At 42.2% G+C, this 22,878-nt stretch overlaps 1 protein-coding gene across 2 annotated transcripts in view; it reads left to right on the top strand.

The window, feature by feature from the left end:
* Nucleotides 1-22,878, top strand: part of SIPA1L2 (signal induced proliferation associated 1 like 2) — a 273,295-nt gene that overhangs the window by 205,070 nt on the left and 45,347 nt on the right. Inside the window, exons 11-15 of one of the 2 annotated variants that reach the window (XM_075532082.1) lie at nucleotides 10,658-10,918; nucleotides 12,831-12,986; nucleotides 14,414-14,517; nucleotides 14,857-14,960; nucleotides 17,004-17,392. In XM_075532082.1, coding sequence (XP_075388197.1) covers nucleotides 10,658-10,918; nucleotides 12,831-12,986; nucleotides 14,414-14,517; nucleotides 14,857-14,960; nucleotides 17,004-17,392 — 1,014 coding nt within the window. The remainder of the gene's footprint in view (nucleotides 1-10,657; nucleotides 10,919-12,830; nucleotides 12,987-14,413; nucleotides 14,518-14,856; nucleotides 14,961-17,003; nucleotides 17,393-22,878) is intronic. The other variant, XM_075532091.1, reaches the window with a different exon arrangement.

Here is a 22,878-nt window from a genome sequence, read left to right as displayed (position 1 = left end):
TATCCAGGAAACTACATGAAGTGTAGTTTCAGTACAGTGTGCTTATTTTGCATCCAGGTTCCAAGCACATTTTGCTTTCTGTATATTTGATCATGTAAGATGCCTTGTGTGGGACTAGTGCTTGATTCTTTTAAGATTAAAATCTTTTAAGCTAAATATTGATTAGTACCTTTATCATCCTAGGAAAATATATACGGGTACACCTCAAACTGAAAAATACACATTTGCTCTCTGGTATGGAAAATTACCACCATCTTCTTTCACAAATTAGCTCTTTCACTTGTCAGTCAGGGGAAAAAAACTTTCATGTGAATGAACTTGTGTGTGTGTGTGTGTGTGTGTGTGTATTTTCTTTGTTCTTTTAAGCAGACTTTAATGTTAAGAGGACTTCAGTGTTACAAATGTGGCCAAAATAATGAATTACGAGATATTTATTCTTTACAAATACTGGAGTATTTATATACTGGAGTAATAATGGAGTAAAAAAATTCTCCAGTTTATTTTTCTCATAACATGATTTCTATCTGCAGACCCATAAGAAAGCAATGTGATTTGGCTCCATCTGGCCCATCTGCAGATTGAGAGACCTGCTCTAGCTGTCTCCAGACCAGCGTGGTATTTAATTATAACTTCAGGACCTCGCTGGATTAAATGAAGTGTTAAGCAGAGAATTTATGTTGAATAAAACACTACCATAGTTTGAATTTCATTTCTGGGGCCAAAGTGTGCTGATTATTCAGCTGTCCTTAAACTTGGAAGGAAAGCAGCACCATTTTTAGTTTTCCTGGTTGAGTTTTACAGAACACGAAGCATGGAGTACTCCCCTTTGGGAATGCTTATTAGCCGGGCTTCTGCTGGCATTGGATCCGAGACTGAATTCTTATGGATTGGAAATGAATGGCAAGAAGCACTCTGGGAATAATGCTCTTGAAATGGAAATGAGTGTTTGTGAGGTATGTGGTGTTTCCCAAGCAGACAGTCTTTGTATGTGGCAAACATGAAGAAGAGTTGGCGAAGACACTTAATTAAAATCTTCCTTGCTTTTGAAAATGTGTCCCCAGCTACCAGGATAGCCCACTCCTAGCCTTCAAAGATGACTGATATTCTGTCAGTGTCATTTCAGGGGAAGCCCATTTCAGCAAAAGCATCAGTAAAGGAAATAATAGCTCACCAGAATTATGCCTGAATTGCTATATCATGTGACTGAATTTAGTAAATATGTCCAAACAAAAATGGAAATTAAGTTTATTGGTGTAGTGCATCTGTTTTGTATGATTTTTCACACTTTGGCATATTCTCTTTATCATACTCTTCATAAAACACTGAAAAATGGGAATTATCTCATTGTATTATGAATCTAAATTGTACCCTCATTATTCCATAAAATTAACATTTGAGATTTCTTTCTCTGTTGTGCTTCCTGTTGCCTCATCAACTCTCTGAAGTTATAGGGAGAGAAGGAAGTGGAAAAAAAATGAAAAGAACTCAATTTTGTCAAATTAGTAGATTTTACAAAAAATTGATTAGAAAATTCACATTCCTCAAAACATACATTTTCAGTTGAGGAGCATTATTCCCTACGTGCTTCTTGCCATTCATTTCCAATCCATAGGATTTGATAAATTTAAGTATGATACAATGTGGTTTTATATTGGGATTCCAATTTATTTGGATACTGAATTTTAACGGGCAAACAATGCAGAATTTCACATGTATAAAAGTAGCCTGGAATTTACTCCCTCGTGATTTTGAGGGAGAATCAGCTCCACGATGTAGAATTTGGTTTGTGTTTTGAGTTTGTCCAGATCCCCAATGTAACATCTCACCTGTCATCTCACTCTCTGAAGCAACAAGCACTGGGTTGCAGAATGGGGGGCAGGCTGCCCTATGTACACCAATGATTCACTTGTTCATTCATTTACTAGGCAAAGAGTTTGCACCAGAGACTCTACTGGGCTCTAGGGTGATGACTACAAGAGACATAGGAACCATCTCAGGGGCAGTACTTTCTGCTCTTATTTCTCTATTTTAAATCTTTATTTCTCAAGTTATACGAACAGCTTAACTACTTGCTTATTAGTGTCTTACACTAGAGCAGGAAGTGCAGCTACTCTCATTCATTCCACATGCTCTTCACATGCCCAGGTTGTGTGTATGTTGAGATGTTGGCGCGTGAGTGACATGCTATCAGGGTGACTGCTTCCTGAGAACTCTGGTAGGGAGGCAACGTGTGGCCTCTGGCTTCCTAAAGTGATGCCATAATACACTCACCAATGATCTGACATCAAATGGCTTTAGAAGCTTCTCTGTGTACCATAAAGTAGCAGAGAGCCTATTAAATACAGCACACACCTTTTTACTTCAAGATCTTTTTCTTTTTGTTGAACAGGTTGGTCAAATAGGTTTAGGGTGTGGACGGTACTTTTTCTGCCTGTACTCTAGCACGCTCCTTATTTGTGTATGCAAATTAAAGAAGTTTGTTAAAACATAAGTTAATATTTCATCTATTGCTTATTTCATTTTTGACATTACCCTACCCTTACAGTAAATTATATGATGTGGTTATATCTCTGGTAAAAAAGCTTTTGTTATTTTACGAACCAGAAAGAGTGTACTATTAACATGATTGAGCATCAATTCTCCCTCTCCCCTTGCTGGATGTTTTTGGAAAGAATCTTCTCTATATTAGCAGACTAATAGCATAACAGACATTAACAGGCTATAAAGGGATTTTTAGGGCTATAAAAGGGTTCTTTTATAAAGTACTTAATATAAAAGGAGATATTTTTGAGGGAATGTGCCTTTATTTCAGAAATCCACCTCATGGAAAACATGGCATAACCGTATGCCATGGTAACTATTCTTTTGATTTTTTTTTTTCTCTCAAGCGATAGCATTAGGCTTTAGAAACACCTTTCTAGGATTCAGGGCCTTGATTATCTCTGTTCTTAACTATGATGACCTTTCCAAGCTCTCGGAGCCTTCTCTGAAAATGAGAGGTTTCCTTTGTGTTGGGCTGGATTGTTAGAGAAACAAAACTTGTGACACTAAATGTGTGTAAGAAAAAGTTTATATCAGGAAGTAATTTTATATCAAGAAGGCACTTCTGCCCAGTCCAACTCTACTCCACGGGTCCAGTGCTAGCTGGGCCTTCTGCATATTCACATAGTTACAGACCGACAACACGGAAAGGGAAAGCTGAATGCAGGAAGACCACAGGCAGAGTTGTATGAGTCCAAGGTCAATGGAATCATGGAAAGGTGCCTGCAGCTCTCCATGTTGGAGGCCCCCTGGGGCTCTCTGTAGAGGCAGACCCAGAGGCCCAGCAAGGAGGAAGGTGAAGGAGCAAAGAGAGAGAAGGTCCTGGTGTCTCTTATAAAAAGGTCACACCCCAAGGAGGCATCATTAGGCTATGACCTGATGGATGGGTTAGACTCCCCCTTTATACATTCACACATCACTGCAAACTGCCCACTTTTGTATCTCAAAACTGTTTTAGTGAAAATCCGATGGCATGGTAGAAGTGCCACACTGTTACGGACTCCGCAAGTCATGGCAGTGGACCAGAAGTCGGGAGGAGTGTTACAATATGCTATTAGGCCATTTTATCAGATGGTTGGGTTCAGTTAATGGTTTCCTTCGATGCAGATGGGCAAAATGAAACCAATAGATAACTTTTCAGCACAGTGACCTTTCCAGCCTCTCTGAGCCTTCTTCTGAAAGTTACTGGTTTCCTCTTATGTTAGGCTAACATTTCAGCCACAGAGGTTATGGTGGTTGGCTTTGAGTACGGTGCCTCATAACTGAGCCATAGTGGACACATATTTCATGCTGGTGATGCTGAGAAGCCAGGGCGATGGCAACTGTAGAGCAAGAAGTTCACTGGTTGGGAAGACTTAGAAGCATTTCTGAGCCTAATATCTCTCACTACTGTATCTTGCAATGTAAAAAACATTGTGCAGAACAAGAAGGTCATAAAAATGTACTATTAAATGTGAGACATTATAAAATGTAAGAATGACACATAATTGCATTATTCGGAGTCCTCAATGACTCAGAAATGCTTCTTGGCTAGACAAGATATCTTTATTTTTAACCCGGAAGCTGAGGTTTTACACTTCTCTACCTACCATGGTAATTCGGATCCTAAGTAGATGATACGTACATTTGTTAACTGAACACAAAGGAAATAAAAATGCATAAATGTAAGTGACCGTACAGCTTTATCAAGCATGTTTTAACATCGCCTTTTGGCAAGCAAACTGTGGGACGTGAGCCAGCATCTGGAAAGGTTATTCACATCCAGGGATTGGATCCGGTATGTGAAGAGGAAGCCCAGTGGGTTCTCAGGCGGCCCAATGGCTCTATTAATGCAGGAAAGCAGAATACACAAATTGGTTTTGTTTTTGTTTTTTTAAGTTTCTTTTCCATACAATCTTTTCCTCATACTCGGGAATGTCTTTTGGTATCCAATCATTTTCAATCCGTTGGGCTCTTTTCTTATCTGGTCAAAGATAATTTGCCCTGTGCCCTTTCCCACAACACCGGACTAGTTGCTTCAGAGGAAGTAGGCATCTTGCCTGGGGTTGTACATAGAACTGTGCAAGAAAAAGCAGGGACAGTGTGCAGGGGCAGAGGCAGATCAATTTCTGGAATATATTGTAATGTGATTGGAATTCTGAGGGTAGTTCTGGTATCTCTTCCGACTTCACTCAAAATTGGTTCGATGATATTTATCCACATTTCTCACACACATTTTTAAAAGGACAGCAGTGCCATTGAGTCCATCCTGACTCCTAAGAACCTGACAGGTTAAGTAAAACTGCCCCATTATGTTGCCGAGGCTGTGAATCTTTTAAAAAGCAAACTGCCAGTTCTTTCTCTGTTGGAGTGACTGGTAGGTTTGAAGTCTTGACCTTTGGGTTAGCATCATTGAAATTCTGAGAACTTCTGTCTTCCCTCCATTTACCAGGGTCCAATTGGGAGGAATTTTGTTTTCTTTCCATCAAGTTGTACTGCATAGCGAAGGCTGCAAGCCTTGATCTTCAGCAGCAGTTGTTTCAAGCCCTCCTCACTTTTACCAACCAAGGTTGTGTCATCTGCATATCACAGATGGTTAATAAGCTTTTCTCCAAACTTGATGTAGCAGTCACTCAAAGAGGTAGTTGTTATATTTTTTAAATCACATAATCAAGTAATTTTATTTTAAAATCAAACCATTATTTGGGGAATAACTGACTTTCTGCTAACATTTTGTCTTAAAGATCTTTTTTTCATATGACTTTCTTTGTATGCTAGGTTGGAAATGCAGGATTCCCACCCTAATTCTCATCTCAGCTTGATTCATTCATGTACAGTCTCTTGTCAGAACTCTCCCAAATATTGGGCATGATTTTGCATTTTTATGATATTTTTCTCCCAAAACTTAATATGGTATGTTATTATGCTATATTAAAGACTGTAATCCATATAAATATGAGCATGAGTTAAGTACATCATCCTGCTTAGCCACCTGTATTCTCCCTTTTGATTCCATTCAAAAGAAGAAGAAGCCCCACACAAGCACTGGAAGTGGTCTACAGGATTCAAGATTCCTATACTGTCATTCAAGGTGTAACTCGAGGACCTTTGACTTTGGTCGGACAGAGTTACAAGTTCCCTGTCTTTCACTGTGGAAACAACTGAAATATCAGTTTGTAAAATCTAGGATTCCCCTGAGCATTTATGACTTTCTGAGAGCATTGCTCAGTGAGGATAGAATATAAGAGTAACTTTTCTTTTTAAATTTTAGTACTCTGTTATAATGTCACACCTTTCTGATTTCTCGTTAGTTTGTTGACCATATGAATAAATCAGCCATTCCAGGATAATGGGGTCTAACTGAAGAGAAAACCCATGAAGCCATATAAATCTCTGAGTGAAAATTGTAGAACCTTGGCTTAATACCGCACTCAGCCTGGAGTTACTGAACTTGAACTGTGATGACCGGACTCAATGACCTCAAAATGAATTTAAACTTGCCTAGATAAAATAGCTATATTTTTTAGGGGAAGAGAAATGGAGTTAAATAAATCAATTAACATTTACTAATAAGCAGATATTCAGTACTTTACTCTCTGTACATATGCAAATGTATCTCTTTAGATTGACTTATGTCATCCATTCCTTCAGTGCACTTTTCTTCACCCTAAACTCTAATAAGACTATTGCTTTAACACAGCAGAACTAATTTTCCCTTAAAATTGTACCTTATATTATTGCTGTTAAGTAGAATGGAGCATTCAGTTTTCCACTGCATTGTTTGGGCCCATCCCCACACACTCCTAGAATTGTAAAGATCTCTTCTAACCAGGTGTTTGGAATGCCACAATGAGGGTGGGGGGTATTCTTGTTTGTTGTTTTTTTCACTTATTGTGCTGGGCACTCTGTAGACCTTTTAATCTGGTTTTGCATGTTTTTTGAATTATGGGGATTTTCTTACATCATCTCTTCCTAGACCTCTATCAAGTAGATGCTCCTGAAAGCACTTTCACTTGATCTTGTGCCTTTTCCGGGTTTTACAAGTAAAATGGTCTTGCTTTCTTGTTTCCTCTGTAGGCCTTTGGGTTTTGTCTTTTCTTCACTCTCCTAATTTATTAGTCTCCTTCTATTCCCTTGCCATCTTTCCATTTTTTATAAAGATGTCTTCTGGTTTAAGTTTATCCCGGTTGTAAGAATAATTGGGTTTTTGTTCCCATTTCTTGTTTCACTGGGTTCTTGTGTGGTGGTTTTGAAAAGAAGCTGAAGAGTTTTAACTAGACCATCTTGAAAGTGGAAATAAGGACAGGTCTCCATTACCCCACAGACTTTTCAAGGGGGGACTGTCAGAAATGCTTTTATGCTGACAGAACCGGGAGTGAGAGGCACTCTGAGTTTGTATGCAGCGTGCTTTACTGACATATCAAATTAAAGCGATCTGCCCTTACATTCACGTTTTAAACTTTGTCAGTCTTCCTGTCGCCTTGCCAAACGGCATCTCGTGGCTTTGCAGGCAGACTTTGATCGAGTTAATAGTGCTGTTTGTGCTGTGTAATTAGTGGGAGCTTAGAGGTATCCACTTAAAATCACAATCTTCAAGCTGAAGAATGGTAAGCAACTGGCGGATCAGTTGAATCCATGGAAGAACCCTTTAGGAGATGACTAACCTTAAGAGCATGACGGTTGATCACACCATGTTCGACTGGTGTGACAGACGCTCAGACTTGTCTTGGACTGCGGTAGCCTTTGCTAACGTTTTTCCTTCCACTCTTCTTAGATGTTGTACAAGAGTGATATGTCACTCTGATTCTTACTTCCAGGGGCTCCAAAAAGTTTGTGTACAAAAATCCATCTCTATTTGCATTTTCCTACAAACTCTTTGAACCCCATTTGTAAAACTATAGTTTATGTATCTGTTTAGGTTTGGTGAAGCTTTTTATGTATTTATCTATTTATTTATTTATTAATATGTTCAAGACGACTTTTATTACTGGTTTTCTTAGAAACGAGAAGTCCCATTTTCCCAAGAATAGAGTGGGAGGAAAAAAACTCATATAAACCGCCAATGACTAAGGTTTGATTCAGAACAAGAACCCAACAAGATTCCCGTGGGTTCTAAACTTGACAGATGCTGGTCCTAAGCCATTTATAGGAAATCTTCATTTGCTAACTTCAAATAAGCAATTATTTTTTCCATGTGAACAGGTTATTACATGTCTTTATTTTTCTGTGGTTCTTTTTTAAAAATATTATTATTGATTGGGCGGTAATACATATATCATTCCATAGTTAAATAACATCAAGCAGTATTGTACAATTGCTACTACAATCAGTTTCCAAACATTCTTTTTCTTCCTGGACTCCTCAATATCACTTCCTTTTTACCTCCCTGCCCCACGATGTGCACACCACCCCCCACTCAAAACCCTTATTCTACTTGCTATCCCTGTAAGTTAATCAGTCCTGGGCTTCATATACTGAAAAAGAGAAAAACATATTACACAACTTCAAGAAGGTGACCTGCAACGACAAGTACACCTGAGATAAACCTTAATATGAACAGACAAAAACAAAGCAAAACAAAAATTCAGAAAATGTTGAAAACCAGACCAGGTCCAGCTTACATCAGAGGAGGGACCAACTGACAAAGTGGTAACCATTCAAGGCAGGTTTATCCCTGTGGCCTTGTATACTCCTCTCTCCAGTGCACTCTGCTGAGTGACCACTTTCCTTCCGTCCCTCATTTATGGATGGGGAGATCACCAAGGGCGTATTTTCTACATAGTTCCCACAAATATATCTTGGACTCCCACTGCCGCCCTTAGCCTTCTGCAAATCAGAATATCAAAATTTAGGCTCTGATACTAATTCTTCCTTCAACCTCAGATTACATGATTTATAATCCTTCAATGACTGATGCTGGTGTGCTTCTTCCATGTGGACTTAGTGGACATCTCACTTAGATAACTGCTTGTTTGGAGACAAGCCGCTAAGACTCCAGATGCTATTTTATCTGATAGCCAGCCACCATCTGATTTCTAGGTGAAACATTTTTTAATCCACAAAATATGTCGATTGCCCACATTTAATATGACCCATGTTGTTCACGCAAGCATGCAAATTGAGTCGAAATGTATTATGGTCCTTCTAAAAGTTTGCAAACTAACTAAAAACATAGACTTGGAATTCCCAGTGGCAACATCTGCCAGTTAACCAGACCCAAAAGTAGCAGATGGGATGAAAAGAGTGAACTGTCACCATCAGCTTGGGATAGAGCCATTCTCTGCATTCCTGTGATTTTGTACATCCAGGTATCTGGCCACGAGACTGAATTCACCAGGATCTAGCCATCTCTCCTCTGCACCTGGGCCTATGTCCCTCCCTTCCTGTCAGAGGACCTACCCAGCCCACATATAGTTTTGTAAACTTGCACAGAGGCTGGCTAGCCTTTATACTGCTCAGCAGAGTTGGCAGGTCTTGTCAAGAAGGTGGGGTTTGAGCCGAGACTGGAAGGATATGATGGCTGGGAAAGAGGAATGAGCCGGCCAACCGGGTGCAAATCAGGCATTTGCAAGAACACGTGTGCTGCCAGTTGTTAAGCAGCAGGTTCTTCTGGGCAGCCCCGGGAGCAGAACCATTTCACTAGGAGTCATCTGGTGTCCAATGACAGGTCAGAAGAAGCAAGTGCAACTGCATTTAATACTATACATATTTGATGTATTTATATAAATTGTATACTCTAATGAATACATATTTAATATAGTAATAATAGAAATATTTCTGATGAATTTTCATTTTACTATACCATTATTATAAAAGGTACTAGTAAGAGAGTTTATATTTTTTTGTATTAGGTCTTCAAACTCCAGTGTATATTTTACATTATAGCAATTCAGATGCCAAATTTTCATGTGAAATACTTATGCTTTTAGACTCCATTGAATTTGCGATTGAAAAAGTGGATTTCCATATGCAGTTTAAAAAATGATAAGTTGTTAAGTCAATCAAAATTAAATGTGGTCCAATTCTGTGGCGTATTAGCCACATTGCCTTCAGCTCCCATGTTGGACAGGATGGCATTCCTCAGGAACTAAGGAAAGTGCCCTGGAAGTAAGGACCTGTGTAGAGAGGGAATCGCAGAGGCAATCGGGAGACACTGCACATTTTTAGGAAGGTTAAATCTCATACCGGATTTACAATGAGAATATTGCCACAAGAAACCAATTAGAATTTGCCAATCCCAGCAAGCTCAAGTTAAAGTTCATTTTAAAGGGCTTCAAACATGACCCAATTCCTTTATAAAAAATTATATTTTGTCTTTCATCTCACCCAAAAATGACTATGGCCCAGTTTGGTTGCTCACGCAGTAGCCCGGTCTCCATTACGCCTTACCAAAGGCTTTCTTGAAGACTCCACCTTTTTAACACAGGGACGCTGTTCTCTTCCTACCTTATAAGAAGAGTTCTTTACAACTTTCCTGAGGTATAGTTGGCACACAGCAAGCAGCATATATACGATGCATGCAGTGGGATGTTTTCATACAGACAGCAAGGAGCATGCCTGTCATCCATTAAAAGTATTATCCACGGCTGTGCCTGTTTGTAGGATCGCTTTCTGTTAGGCAGAAACCAGGAATTTGGAGACTGGAGACAAGCTGTGCAATCTTGGTTCTGCCTATAATTTCTAATGGTAGTGCCTGTGATGTCCAGAAATGCATTGAACAATTTTAACAACCTGCAGGGACCAGGAGACTTTTTCTTGTACTAGGTAATAATAATTCCATTCTTCAAAGAGGGAAGAGTGGGTCAAAATGCACTAGGGACTGTTGCTTTTTGCCTGTTGCATCTCAGTCGTATCGCCCTATTGGCACAGGCGCCCCCCCCCACCCCCCCTCCAGTACACTAGTACAAGATTGCGTCCGGCCAGTCAAGCTACGGGTCTTCGCCGTTCTTGACCTCAGTAGCTGATGACAGATAATGATGATGGTCGTGGTGGTGATTCAGTCTAATCGCAAAATCCATACTTGAAAGGATTTTCATTCTCGGGAGAGGTTCCTTGGACTTCCAGAAGGTCACAGTTTCTGTTGCGTGTGCGTGACTCAGCCACACCCCCTCTTCTCCCGGTCTCTTGCTGCCCACAGAGGGTGCTCGGAGCTCTGCCGCATCCCCATGGTGGAATACAAACTGGACAGTGAGGGCACACCATGCGAGTACAAGACACCCTTCAGGAGGAACACGACCTGGCACCGAGTGCCCACCCCTGCCACCATGCAGCCCCTCTCCAGAGCCTCGCCTGTGCCTGGCACACCCGACCGGCTACAGTGCCAACAGCTCCACCAGCAGGCGCAAGCAGCCATCCCTCGTAGCACATCCTTTGACCGGAAGCTGCCTGATGGCACAAGGTAATGCTTGTTCCTGTCCCAAGACTCCTGCTGCTGCTTCAAAGACACCTCTTGTAAAATGATGATGTTTAAGCACTAGATGTTATATGGAGGGACTTTTTATTTGCTTTGATGATTTCTAAGTTGCTTGCTCTGAGCAGATTGGCCTAGAGATTGGCCATGTAGGCTCCAGACTCAGTGATCCATCATCCTCGAGGCCCAACAGTAGCTTTGGATGGAATGCAGACGTTAGCCATGCCCCAGCCCACCAGGTCCTCGTCTCCTGGCCAGTTTGCTCTAAACAACCTTAGAAAAGGGACTCTAGGAATTACACTGCATGCACCCAACCAAACACACAAAACAAAACAAAATTCCCAAATAAACCCATTGTCATAGAGTCAATTCTGACTTACAGCAACCCTACATGGGGTTTCTGAAGGTATAAATCTTGATGGGAGTGGATAGCTTTATCCTGAAGGATAGAGTGGGTTTGAACCACTGACCTTGCAATTAGCAGCCCAACACTTACCCAGTGGTGCCACCAGAGCTCCTCCAGATGAACATTATATGGAGCATAAGTAAAGCAAACCTGCCCCTGAAAAATCAATGCCAAATTCCCATCATCACAGGGCATGTCAGACATTAAAAGGTTCAACATTATTGGCATTTTTCTTCACTGGTTATTTTAACAAGTGAGGGACACTTTAAAATTAAAGTATTCAATAAAAGAAAGTGTTTGTTTAGAAGCTGGTGAGAATATTTATCTGAGAAATTTGCAGGGGTCCTTTTAAGTGAATAAAACAAATGTATTTGGTCGTTGTCAATTCCTGTGCCTGTTTGACTTCACCCTTAGTAACCTGTATGCCATTGTCCCATCATGAGTTTTCTCAAAACAGCTTGCCAAGTGCTAGTCTGACACGATGCTGTGAGTCAGGGCCCCTGGGCTTGAATCCCAACTCTTCCCTTCCAAGGTGTGTGCTCCCAAGGGCCCAGTGGCTTGTCCTCTGTGCACCCCCTGTTTCCTCCCCTAAGAAAAGAGAGTAATGATACAATCGTATCAGATATGAATAGCATTCAATGAATTAATCCATGCAAAATGCTTTAAAGTGTACATGCACATTAAAAACCTATGTGAGTACCACGCATAATTGGTAGAAAATGTTAAATGTGGTTATATTTACTGCTTTTGCCAGTTTTTTATTTCTACAATTATCCAGTTTTAATTTGAAATTATAACTGACCCATCTTTGCTCTGAATCTCCCGCTTGAAAGAAAGTCCTACTGAGTTTCTAGACCACCTGTATTCAAAATAAAATGCATAGGTTAGGTCACAGGGAAGCAGGGCCACAGGTGACAGGTGAAAGGAAAGGGGTCTGCAGAACAAACCCGCCTTAATAACATCGAAGTAAGTAAATTAATAGGGGAAAATCAAGAGGAACAAGAACAGCAACAAAAAGTAGCAAATGGGGAAGTTGGTAAGCGTATTTCATTACATGAGTTCTTGAATTGTACTCACTTTTGTGTCTTATAAAAAAGACGAATAGAGTTGCATTCACGTGATGTTTGAAAATGAGTAGGTCTTGCCAAATTTAGGAATTTTTCTCCGCATGCAGTTAAGTAGAGAGCCCAAACACGACTTTGCTTAAGCGCTGCATGGAAAGAAGTACCAATGTTTGCAGAGTTATCTGTTCCTAGGGGGTGTGGTGGAGTACCTTCCTGTTTCACTGGATTCGATGTCTGAGGTTTAAACCTTTAGATGGTAAAAACTCCTTTCTGTTTGCATACCTTCCCCGGAATAATAAACCTCTCATTACCTAATATCCATCGTTAGTTTGCTTTATCCTGTATGATTTATTCTGGTTCACATTAAAATGCATATTTCTCCCTTTTTTTGTCATCATAAAAAAATGAATGTATTTGGAAAACAAAACAGGCCAGGTCAAGGTGTTGACCCTCCACAGAGCCCCCAGTGCATTGTTAATGACTCTGGTCAACATTGCAGAAGTTCGCCCAGCAACCAGTCATCTTCCAGCGACCCGGGGCCCAGCGCCAGTGGTGGCCACTGGAGACAGCAAGTGGCCTATGACGGGTACTGTCCCTTTTACCTTATTGTCCTCCAGGAGTGCATGCTCTCGGGATTTTGTCAAGCGTGTTTATACTGTATGTGGGCTATTATATTGTATGCCAGGCGTGCGTGTCAGTCAAATGACTTGCCCTGGTTAGAGAGCTCTTTATTTCTGTTTTAGGAAGCACTCAATTCATCTGTGTCCTCAGCTACTTCTTTTGCCTTTGTGATCAAAAGAAAGGCTGTCTTAAAATGTGAAAGTTAAAGATCTAAGGGGTCCGTTGGCCCTGGAGAGCTTTTCGCTCCCTTCAGTTACGGAGGAGGAGCACACGGAGATTCTTTTGCCAGTGCCTTATCTCCCCAGACACCACTCCGAATCAGAGAAAGCAGATTTAATGTGTGGCAAGCACTTGACATGTCTGTTTCGCTTCTTGCTTGGGAAGAAGCTGGCCTGTCTTGAAGGTTTAACTATGAACTCGCCCTTGGAGTGCGTGCCCGGTTTCCAGGAGGCAGCGCTGACAGAGCCAGCAGCCCCTGTGAACGCAGTGACAGCCACTCTGACGGATGCAGATAACTCAAGGAAGGCATTGGGAGCTTCTAGGGAAGAAAAGAGCATGTCTGGGTGCATTCCCACGTCTTTTGGGGGGAACGGTCATTGCTCCTTGAAGCAGCGTTTGGAGGACTGGTTTGCCAGACTCAATCCTCCTAGCTTTAAAGGCGCCAGACAGGAGTGATCTCAAGTAGAAAATGACGGTGTCGCATGAGAAAAAACATGTGAGCAGAGAAGCTGTATTTCCGATTTCATGTGTGTCGTGTGAACTTTTTCCCCCTGGGGCCCACTTCTCTTCTGCTGCAGATTTGTAGTCGGAGTTCTATATATTGCGTACCTTATGTAATAGATTTTTTAAGTTGTTATGTAAACCGCTTTTTCTAAATCAGATTGTGATTTATAAGTAGAGAGGAGTTTTTATAGAAATAGAAAAACTGTCTAGTTTTTCTGTATACCAAAATAATCACATTGTGATGTGAGAAAAGAACGTTTTGCCATATTTCACCTGTAAGAAGTGTATTTTTATATTTTGGGTTTCCATAAAACAATACCCACCTGCAAGTGGTCTGGATGCAATATGCAGAGAAGTCTCAGGGTCATATATAATAGGCCCAAGAAGAAAAAAGCAGTGAGCTCTGTGTTGGCCTTGGAGCCAGCAGGATTTCTTTATCTGTCATCAAAGTGCCGTTACTAACCCTTCAGTGGAACCAGATCCCCTAATTTCACAAATACTAGTGTTTCTGGAAGGACTGGGCTGACAGATACTGCATTTTCCACACACTAAAACACAGCTTCTGATCTGGCATTTTCTTTGCATTGCTGATTTATAAGCCCCAAATCACAGTGGTCACACCAATGGGATGGAATGAGCGGAGAGGCTCAAGTGCATGTGTCTTTCCAGGTGCCAGTCTCCTCTGCTACTTGACCACCAAGGCTCAGGCCCTCTGGAGTGTGAAGGGGCCAGGGAGCAGCGCGAGGACATCATGGAAGGAAGCAGGCACCCTGGTAATAAACTCCCAGGGGAGAGATCCTCTCCTCTTCCCCCTGCACATCACTGTTTTACTCATTCCTTTGGTAGTTTTCAGGGAGCACCTCTGTGCCTCATGCTGGTGACCATAAGCCAGTCCCCGACTCGATGGGGCGGGGGATAGCCCTGGTTGATGGCAGCTTAGTGGCTTTGAACTTTATTGCATTGATATCTTTACTCTTAAGACTCACTCATGGGTAAGGCCAGAAAGTCCTAGAACAACAAATTTGATATATTTGTACCAAATCTCTGTTCTTCTCTACTCTTTTGCAAGCATCAGAAATTAGATACCCAACTCTTCTCTCTTTATACAACAGACGCTAAATGGCATGGTCCACCTTCCAAAGTACGGACTTCTTATAAAGAAAGAGCCCTGCAGAAAGATGGAAGTTGCAAAGATTCTCCCAATAAGCTTTCTCATGTAAGTCTTTCATGTATAAATGAATTGCTCGTTTATTCAGGACTAATGCGTCACAGCACATACATCACCAGGGTAACACTATTGCCAGGGAGTCTTCCAGGATGTCACGTACCTCACAGTTTGTCTCCAGGAGGTGAAGGAAGGGGAAGTTGCGTGGAGCCCCTCCCCTCCTTCTTGCCCTCATTCATAAAATACCTCAAGGAAAGGTCATACAAAACCAAGAGTATATTGCAAAACCAAGAGTATATTGCCAGGCTTTGAGCCTTGCACTCCATTGTTGTAGCTACGAAATCATAGTTCCATGTTTAACCTACTAGCTATGCCTCCATTCGAGGGCATAACATAGAGAGGTCAATGTTGGTTCAGCAGTGCGTGATGTGGTATGTGGTTACTGCTCCCTGGTCACAGTGACAAGGCAGCCGCCAGCGGGTGTGCACTGACCCCTCCCCACGGGGCCTGTGCACAGCGGGTTCACTCCTCACAACAATCCTAGGAAGGGGACTACAGCCAATGGCGCAGAACTTTCACTTAAACTTGGTAAAAGGAACTGTTGATTGTTGCCATGTATAGCAAACCATTTCAGGTTATTTTCCCATTATATCCTCATTGTTTTATTTTCACTTTTATTTTTTATTAAATACTTTTATTGGGGACTCTTACTTCTCTTATCACAATCCATACATTCATCCAGTGTGTCAAGCACATTTGCACATATGCTGCCAGCATCATTTTCAAAGCATTCTCTTCCCACTGGGACCCTTGTTATCTGCTCGCCATTTCTTCCCCCTCCCCACCCTGCTCACCCTCCCTCACGAACCCTTGATAAGTTACAGATTATTATTTTTATATCTAACATTGTCCTCCATCGCCCCTCACCCACTTTTCTGTTGTCCATCCCCCTGAAATGGGGTCATAAGCTGATCCTTGTGATCGATTCCCCCTTTCTTCCCCCACCCTCCTGGTGTCTCTCCTCTCCTCGTTGGACAATTTAATGTTCTTTTAAAGAAGTATTGTGTGCTCCTGCTCCAGACTGCATCTTTCCTCTCCTCAAGGTGACATTGGCGAGCCTTCACGTCACCCATTAGCCAACATGGGCTACATTTCTCTCCTACTTGAGTCGGTCTCAGTATCTATTTTAAATCCCACCAACAAACAGCTCTAACAGTAGTTAAAGCAGAGGGAAGCAGGAAGTGTACACTGTAGAATATTGATGAATGAATGCTAAAAAGATCAAGGGTATTTGCCAAAGGGTCTGATTGGAGTGAATACAAGAAGAAAAAGGCCAAACCGCAGTGAACTCAATGACTGGCTTGTGTGCATTCTTCTTCGGTCCTTTGCTGGAGGCTATCATTCATTCCCCAGGCAAGCACGAGGGCACCGGTCAGTGTGAACACAGTGGACAGACTAGAACAGTTACTGTCTTCTGTTTATTGTTACCTTTCAGGTATCCCAGACTCGCTTTCAGATGTAGTTACACGAATGGGAATCCTGCCACTTATCATTTGGCACACAATTAGACTGATCCCACATGGAAAACTACCTCATGCTTTTATTGTGCTTTGCAACAGCAAAGTGCTCTGTATATATGTTATTATCTGATTTGTTCCACCCAGTAGCCGTGTCAGTTCCGTATTTTAAGCGCAGAGGCGGTTTGGTGGCTGACCCAGAGTCCTATCACTGTGACTCAGACCACGGTCTTCTGATCAAAATTCTGCACTGGCACCGTAATTATTTATAGAAGTAATCGTTAGCAGGATGCTCTAGTATCCATTATTTTATTACTAGTGTTATCGTGCTTCATGAATAGATAGCTCAACAAGACTTTCAAAGGGGAAATACCCACTTACGATAAATTATGAGAAGAATTATGAAGCATGGACTTGCATGAGCAGTGAGTTTATCTCTGCCCCACTTTGAATAGCGAGTGGCCAATGAGAGTTTAGATGAGACCATTTAGGTTTACAGCTGTGTGACTCTGGATGAGAAAGGCGGTCTTTATGAGGAAGATCAATTGAAGGTGTTTTGCTTCTCTTTCTTCTCAAGATGGGAGATAAAAGTTGCTCGAGTCATTCCAGCAGCAACACGCTTTCCAGCAACACCTCCGGCAATAGTGATGATAAGCACTTTGGGTCTGCAGACCTGATCGATCCGGAACTGCTGGGGTTAACCTACATGAAAGGGGCCTCCACGGACAGTGGGATCGACACCACCCCCTGCGTGCCCACGTCGATCCTCGGCCCCTTGCACCTGACTGGCAGCAGGTCCATGATCCACAGCCGGGCCGAGCAGTGGGCCGACTCAGCTGACCTCTCTGGCCCCGATGCCGAACAAGGGAAGATGTACGCAGTGCACGGCTATGCCTCTGCCATCTCTGTCCCCAGTGCTGCCGAAGGCAGCATAGGCGACCTCAGTGAGAGCTCCTCGCATTCCAGGTGAGTGCCCTGTCGTTGGCCTGTGCACCAGGGCCTGCTTACGTGGTTGAGGGCAAGGGGTGGGTTCAAGACCCTGCCCAGTTAACACCGTGGGCCAGATGCAAAGGCCAGCAGCATAAACAGGAGGTAGGCCATCACCTGATTGCCTGCTTTCAGATGTTCTGGGCTCTAAAATCTCATTGTGGGTGTTGGCTCACTATTAAATTCACATGTTTGTGATTTTACTTCCCTATCTCTTTGCATTTGATTGGAGATTAAACGCTGATAGCAATTGCTCTAGGCAGACCTTTTATCTCTCTCACAATCCAGCCTGCTGCGGAACACTCAGACGGTAGTCATTAGGGATGGTTGCGGGGTTGTGTGAAGCTGTAGCTCCTACAGTAAAGGAATATGCATTCCGTCTCTAAGACCTTCATTGTAAGGAAGGAAGCCCTAACTCTGCTATAGAACCCTAAGAGTGCTTTTGGATTAGCAGCTGCATGTTTTAAAAATAAAGTGAGCTAAATTTAATATATACTCATGAGTGGTTTAAAACTAATCTTTGACATATGTTTGTACCATGATTTGGAAACTAGTTGCTTGTAATTCTTGCCTTCAGTTTCACAAAAAGTCGAGGCAAGAATGGTGTTTGCTCAAGCGTGCCTGTGTCCAGTAGTCACTGCATGCAACTGTGCTACTGTTTCCCATCCCTGCCAGGAAGCCTTCCCTACGTCCTCTCGGAGCTACTATTTGACTTTTCCCCAGAACTCTTTAAAATGGGAGGACAGAGTCAGATGAACTAGTAATGGGGATGTTCTCCTGACTCCCTGGTACACGAACATGAACATTTCCCTAAAGGGAGAGTGTCGAAAAGCCAGCCCTTCCCTCCCACCACCTCCCTTTCTTTCACAGAGGAGGCAGGGCCCTGTGCAGTGCGGGGAGTCGATCCCATCAAATCATTCAGCTGGAAATGAAGCTGGCACATCCCCGGAAGAAAGGCCAGGTGTAGTTTCACCAGAAGACGAGGGCATGCCTTTGAGACCACCTCATAGTCCATGACCACCTCATAGTCTTCCTCCTGTCAGCTGCGACCCAAACAGTTTAGAGACCGCTTTCAAATGGTCATTCCTACTGCATACCATGTAATAATTGGGCTTAAAATACGTATAGTAGTAAATAGCTGAAATAATATTTAAAGATGATTAATGACTTTGATGGCCTGGATTGCTCTTATCTTAATTTCAAGGGCAGTTAAAAATGGACAATATTAAAAAAAATCTTGAGATTCTACAACCTTCTAATATCTCACACAAAGTTGAGAAGCTTTGTAAAACAGCTAATCTTATGAAAGGCAAATGTAATTGGCCTTATAAAAATAACTCGGCATTACTACGTAGTAAATTTCTATGGAAATTGCTTTTAGTGCACACTAATTTATAAACAGAGATAGGGATATGTAAACATATCTGAAGTAAGACTTTCTTAAATACTTTAACCATTCATTAATTTAATGAGGTTAGACTATTAGAAAGCGCATAAAGTGCTGGATTCAATTTCTTGTAGATTGTCTATTTGTCCTACCACGTCAAGCTGAGTGTGTATAGCCGTTGTAGAAATGGTGGGTGTATATGAGTGAGTAGAACCCTTTACCACTTGGTAGAGCCCTTTACCTGTCATGCTCTGTTGATGATGACTTTGAAATCATTTTCCAACTCTCACTGCAGATTTTTGCTCCACATGGGATTCAAACCATACGTGTAGTCTTTTTAGTACGTTCTCTTGTCTGTCCCTCAACCTGTGCAGGAGCACTAGAGGACTTTGAATTTGGCTATTTGCTTTGTTTACCGTGGGAGGAGGTAAAAACGTCGCTAATTAAAGCATAAGAGACTGGCCCATTGAGAATCTCATGCTGAGATTCTGCAGACTCTGAAAAGCCCAAATCCCAAAGGAGAAGGCATGGGCCTGTGCACTTACATAGCAGCCCCATTCTCCCCTCTCTCCAGATGGCGTGCGTGTCCATCCAGGCAGAGCTGGGGTCCATCTGCAAGGAGGTGGCCTCTAGTAGTTCAAACACCCGAAACACAGAAACACTGTAGTAGGAGGTGGTATCAGTGCCAGCCAGCCCAGCTCAAGTCCGACCCCAGCCCCCAAAGCATGTGTTTCATAGCACTGACCCTGCCTTAACTGTTCACGTGGACGCTGTCTGTGACCACAAGAATGCAGGCTGGCTCGTTCCTACTAGAGTGTCTGTGTTTTGAAGCTGAAGAGAGCTTTGCCCAACACACTCATCCTCTTCCCCCTGGCACCTAGAATGGGGTTCCAGTTCAGTTGCAGTTGCTGTCAAGGCTGTTCCAGTTCATGCTGGCTTCATGTGTGTCAGAGTAGAACTCTGCTCCATGTTTTTCAATGACGGACCTCCTGTTTAGATTGTCAAGCCTTTCTGCCAAGGCACCTCAGCCTTCTAACCTTTCAGTTAGCAGTTGTGTGCAAGATAATTACTTGTGCCACTCAGGGACTCTGCACTGGTAGGCACTGGGCTATGTTGTAAGTCAAGGAAGGGACAAAATAAGAGAGTTCCGTAAGTGTTTATTGATAGAGTTCATAAAAGTCCTCCTTATCTGGGAGGAATCCTGGTAGTGTCGTGTCTTCTCGTGTCGTGTAGCGTAGCAGGTCAGCTGCTAACCAGGCAGCAGCTCCATTAAGAGAACAGCCTGCAAATGCTGTGGTATCGTTCTTTTGTTCAATAGACTCAGCGTGTGTCAGAAGGGACTCAGTGGCAATGGGTTTGGCTTTTTATTTATTTGGTTAGTCTAGAGAAATAGAAAGTGTGTCCACAGGGACCAGCCATTCCCAGTTCATAGTCGCTGTGAAGTGTCATCGAGTCGGTGTCCACCCACAGCAGCCGTGAGAACACCAGTCCTGCAACATCCTTACAGTTGTTCACTGACAGGTGTCCCGATCCAATTTGTGTCTACTCTGAAATGTTTTAATTATTCATGTTTTCTAATTGTAACTTTTCACCTCTGCTGCCTCCCAGCCCTATCCACACACATATTTTACCTAATTGCTTTGGGGGAAATAAAGTACATATAGAATTGTTTTTATGGTCCATTCTAGATTTTTACTGAATAGGTGGGGCGAGCATATAGAACTCTTTACAGCAAGCTATACTGGTGTGGACAAAGGGTCGAGTTGCAGGATTCAACCAGTAAGCAGCAGAAATATCTCTCTCCTGCCCCTTCCTGCCACTCAGTGCTTTTAATTTAGCAAACATTTTTTTTTTGGTGAGGGAAGGGCACTTAAAATACAAACAATGCCCATATTAATCTAGCCAAGATTTTACAAAGCAAAATAAATCAACTGTTAGTACAAATGATTGAACCTTGGCAGTCTAATTCGAAAATAAGAACTGTATTGTAGAAGAAGACTGATTTATGAAAAGTTTATTGCCAACATTGTATAGTATTTACCGGCTTCAAAGAAAGCATATATACAATGAAGCAGCTACTACTGAGCAGATTTTTGTTAGTATATTACCCACCATATGGACTAAAAAAATGTGTTCTTAGAGTAAACCTTAAAATAGTTACTAGCTTTAAAAGACATTTTTAATCAAGTCTGAATTAGGAAAATATTGGCTTGATGACATCAGGTTAGGGAGCTCTCTGTATGGCCAAGATTTGCTTCTTGCTTATTCCTTGGTCTGCTTTGAACGCTGATTTTTCAGTCCACCACGCTGGCTGGCATTTGACTTGTGTGCACAATGTTGATGTCCTGGCTGAGTCTGAATACAGGAGCCCCAGGAATTCTTATGCAGGATACCAGACCTACGCTAGTAAGTGACTGGCTGCATGGAAATAGGGAAGTGTTAGCTTATGTTGTTGGCTGCTTTTTAATTATGATTTGATTTTTTTAAAATTTCACCAACAGCTGACGACTCAAAGATGGATCCATTTATCTTACTTCCTGCTTCTTATAAGAAGTCTGTTTTATTGTAATTCTTAATTTTAGCTCTTCTAAAAATCGTCCTCAATTCTGTAATATTTGCTTTATATATAGACCTCATAGAAAAGGTATGTGTGAATCAGAAATTATATTTCATTATGCAGGGGAAGCTTTTGAAAAGTAAGGACTCCCACATATCTTTTTTTAATCAGCTATATTTAAGTGCTTTATACACATTAACTTATATATACCTCAGAACAACCCTGTGAGGCGGGTACTGTTATTCCTCCCCCTGTACAGGGGAGAGAACTGAAGGCTTTACACTGGCACGGAATCAGTACTGGATCCGAGGATGGGTCCTCACGGTGCTCTTGTGTGCCAAGTTTTCAGCAAGCAAAGCACATCTACCTTTTTAAACTCTGGCATTAGGGTGACAATTTGAACTTTCTGAACACTGTCCGTATTTGGACAGTAATTTCTAATTCTATTACTCATTTTTCATCAAGCATTATATTGTTGATCTCTTGAATTTTTTAAAAACATTTTATTAGGGGCTCATACAACTCTTATCACAATCCATACATATACATACATCAATTGTATAAAGCACATCTGCACATTCCCTGCCCCAATTATTCTCAAAGCATTTGCTCTCCACTTAAGCCCTTTGCATCAGGTCCTCTTTTTTTTGTTCCCCTCCCTCCCCGCTCCCCCCTCCCTCATGTGCCTTTGGTAATTTATACATTGTTATTTTGTCATATCTTGCCCTATCCGGAGTCTCCCTTCCCCCCCTTCTCTGCTGTCTATCTCCCAGGGAGGAGGTCACATGTGGATCCTTGTAATCAGTTCCCCCTTTCCAACCTACTCACCCTCCACTCTCCCAGCATCGCCCCTCACACCTTTGGTCCTGAAGGTATCATCCACCCTGGATTCCCTGTGCCTCCAGCCCCCATATGCACCAGTGTACAAACTCTGCCCTATTCAGCCCTGCAAGATAGAATTCGGATCATGGTAGTTGGGGGAAGGAAGCATCCAGGATCTGGGGGAAAGCTGTGTTCTTCATCAGTACTACCTCGCACCCTGACTGACCCATCTCCTCTCCTAAACCCCTCTGTGAGGGGATCTCCATTGGCCGACACTTGGGCCTTGGGTCTCCACTCTGCACTTCTCCCTTCATTCAATATGGTATATATACATACACACACACATATATATACATACATATATCTTTTTTTTTTGCATGATGCCTTATACCTGGTCCCTTTGACACCTCGTGATCACACTGGCTGGTGTGCTTCTTCCATGTGGGCTTTTTTGCTTCTGAGCTACATGGCCGCTTGTTCACCTTCAAGCCTTTAAGACCCCAGACACTATCTCTTTTGATAGCCGGGCACCATCAGCTTTCTTCACCACATTTGCTTATGCACCCATTTGTCTTCAGCGATCCTATCATGGAGGTGTGCAGCCAAGGATATGATTTTTTGTTCTTTGATGCCTGATAACTGATCCCTTCGGGACCACTGGATCACACAGGCTGGTGTGTTCTTCCATGTGGACTTTGT

Source organism: Tenrec ecaudatus, chromosome 1 (genome assembly GCF_050624435.1).
Source record: "Tenrec ecaudatus isolate mTenEca1 chromosome 1, mTenEca1.hap1, whole genome shotgun sequence".
Lineage (NCBI taxonomy): Eukaryota > Metazoa > Chordata > Mammalia > Afrosoricida > Tenrecidae > Tenrec > Tenrec ecaudatus.
The sequence above is the reverse complement of the archived record's forward strand: the minus strand, read 5'-3'. Positions and strand labels throughout refer to the sequence as shown.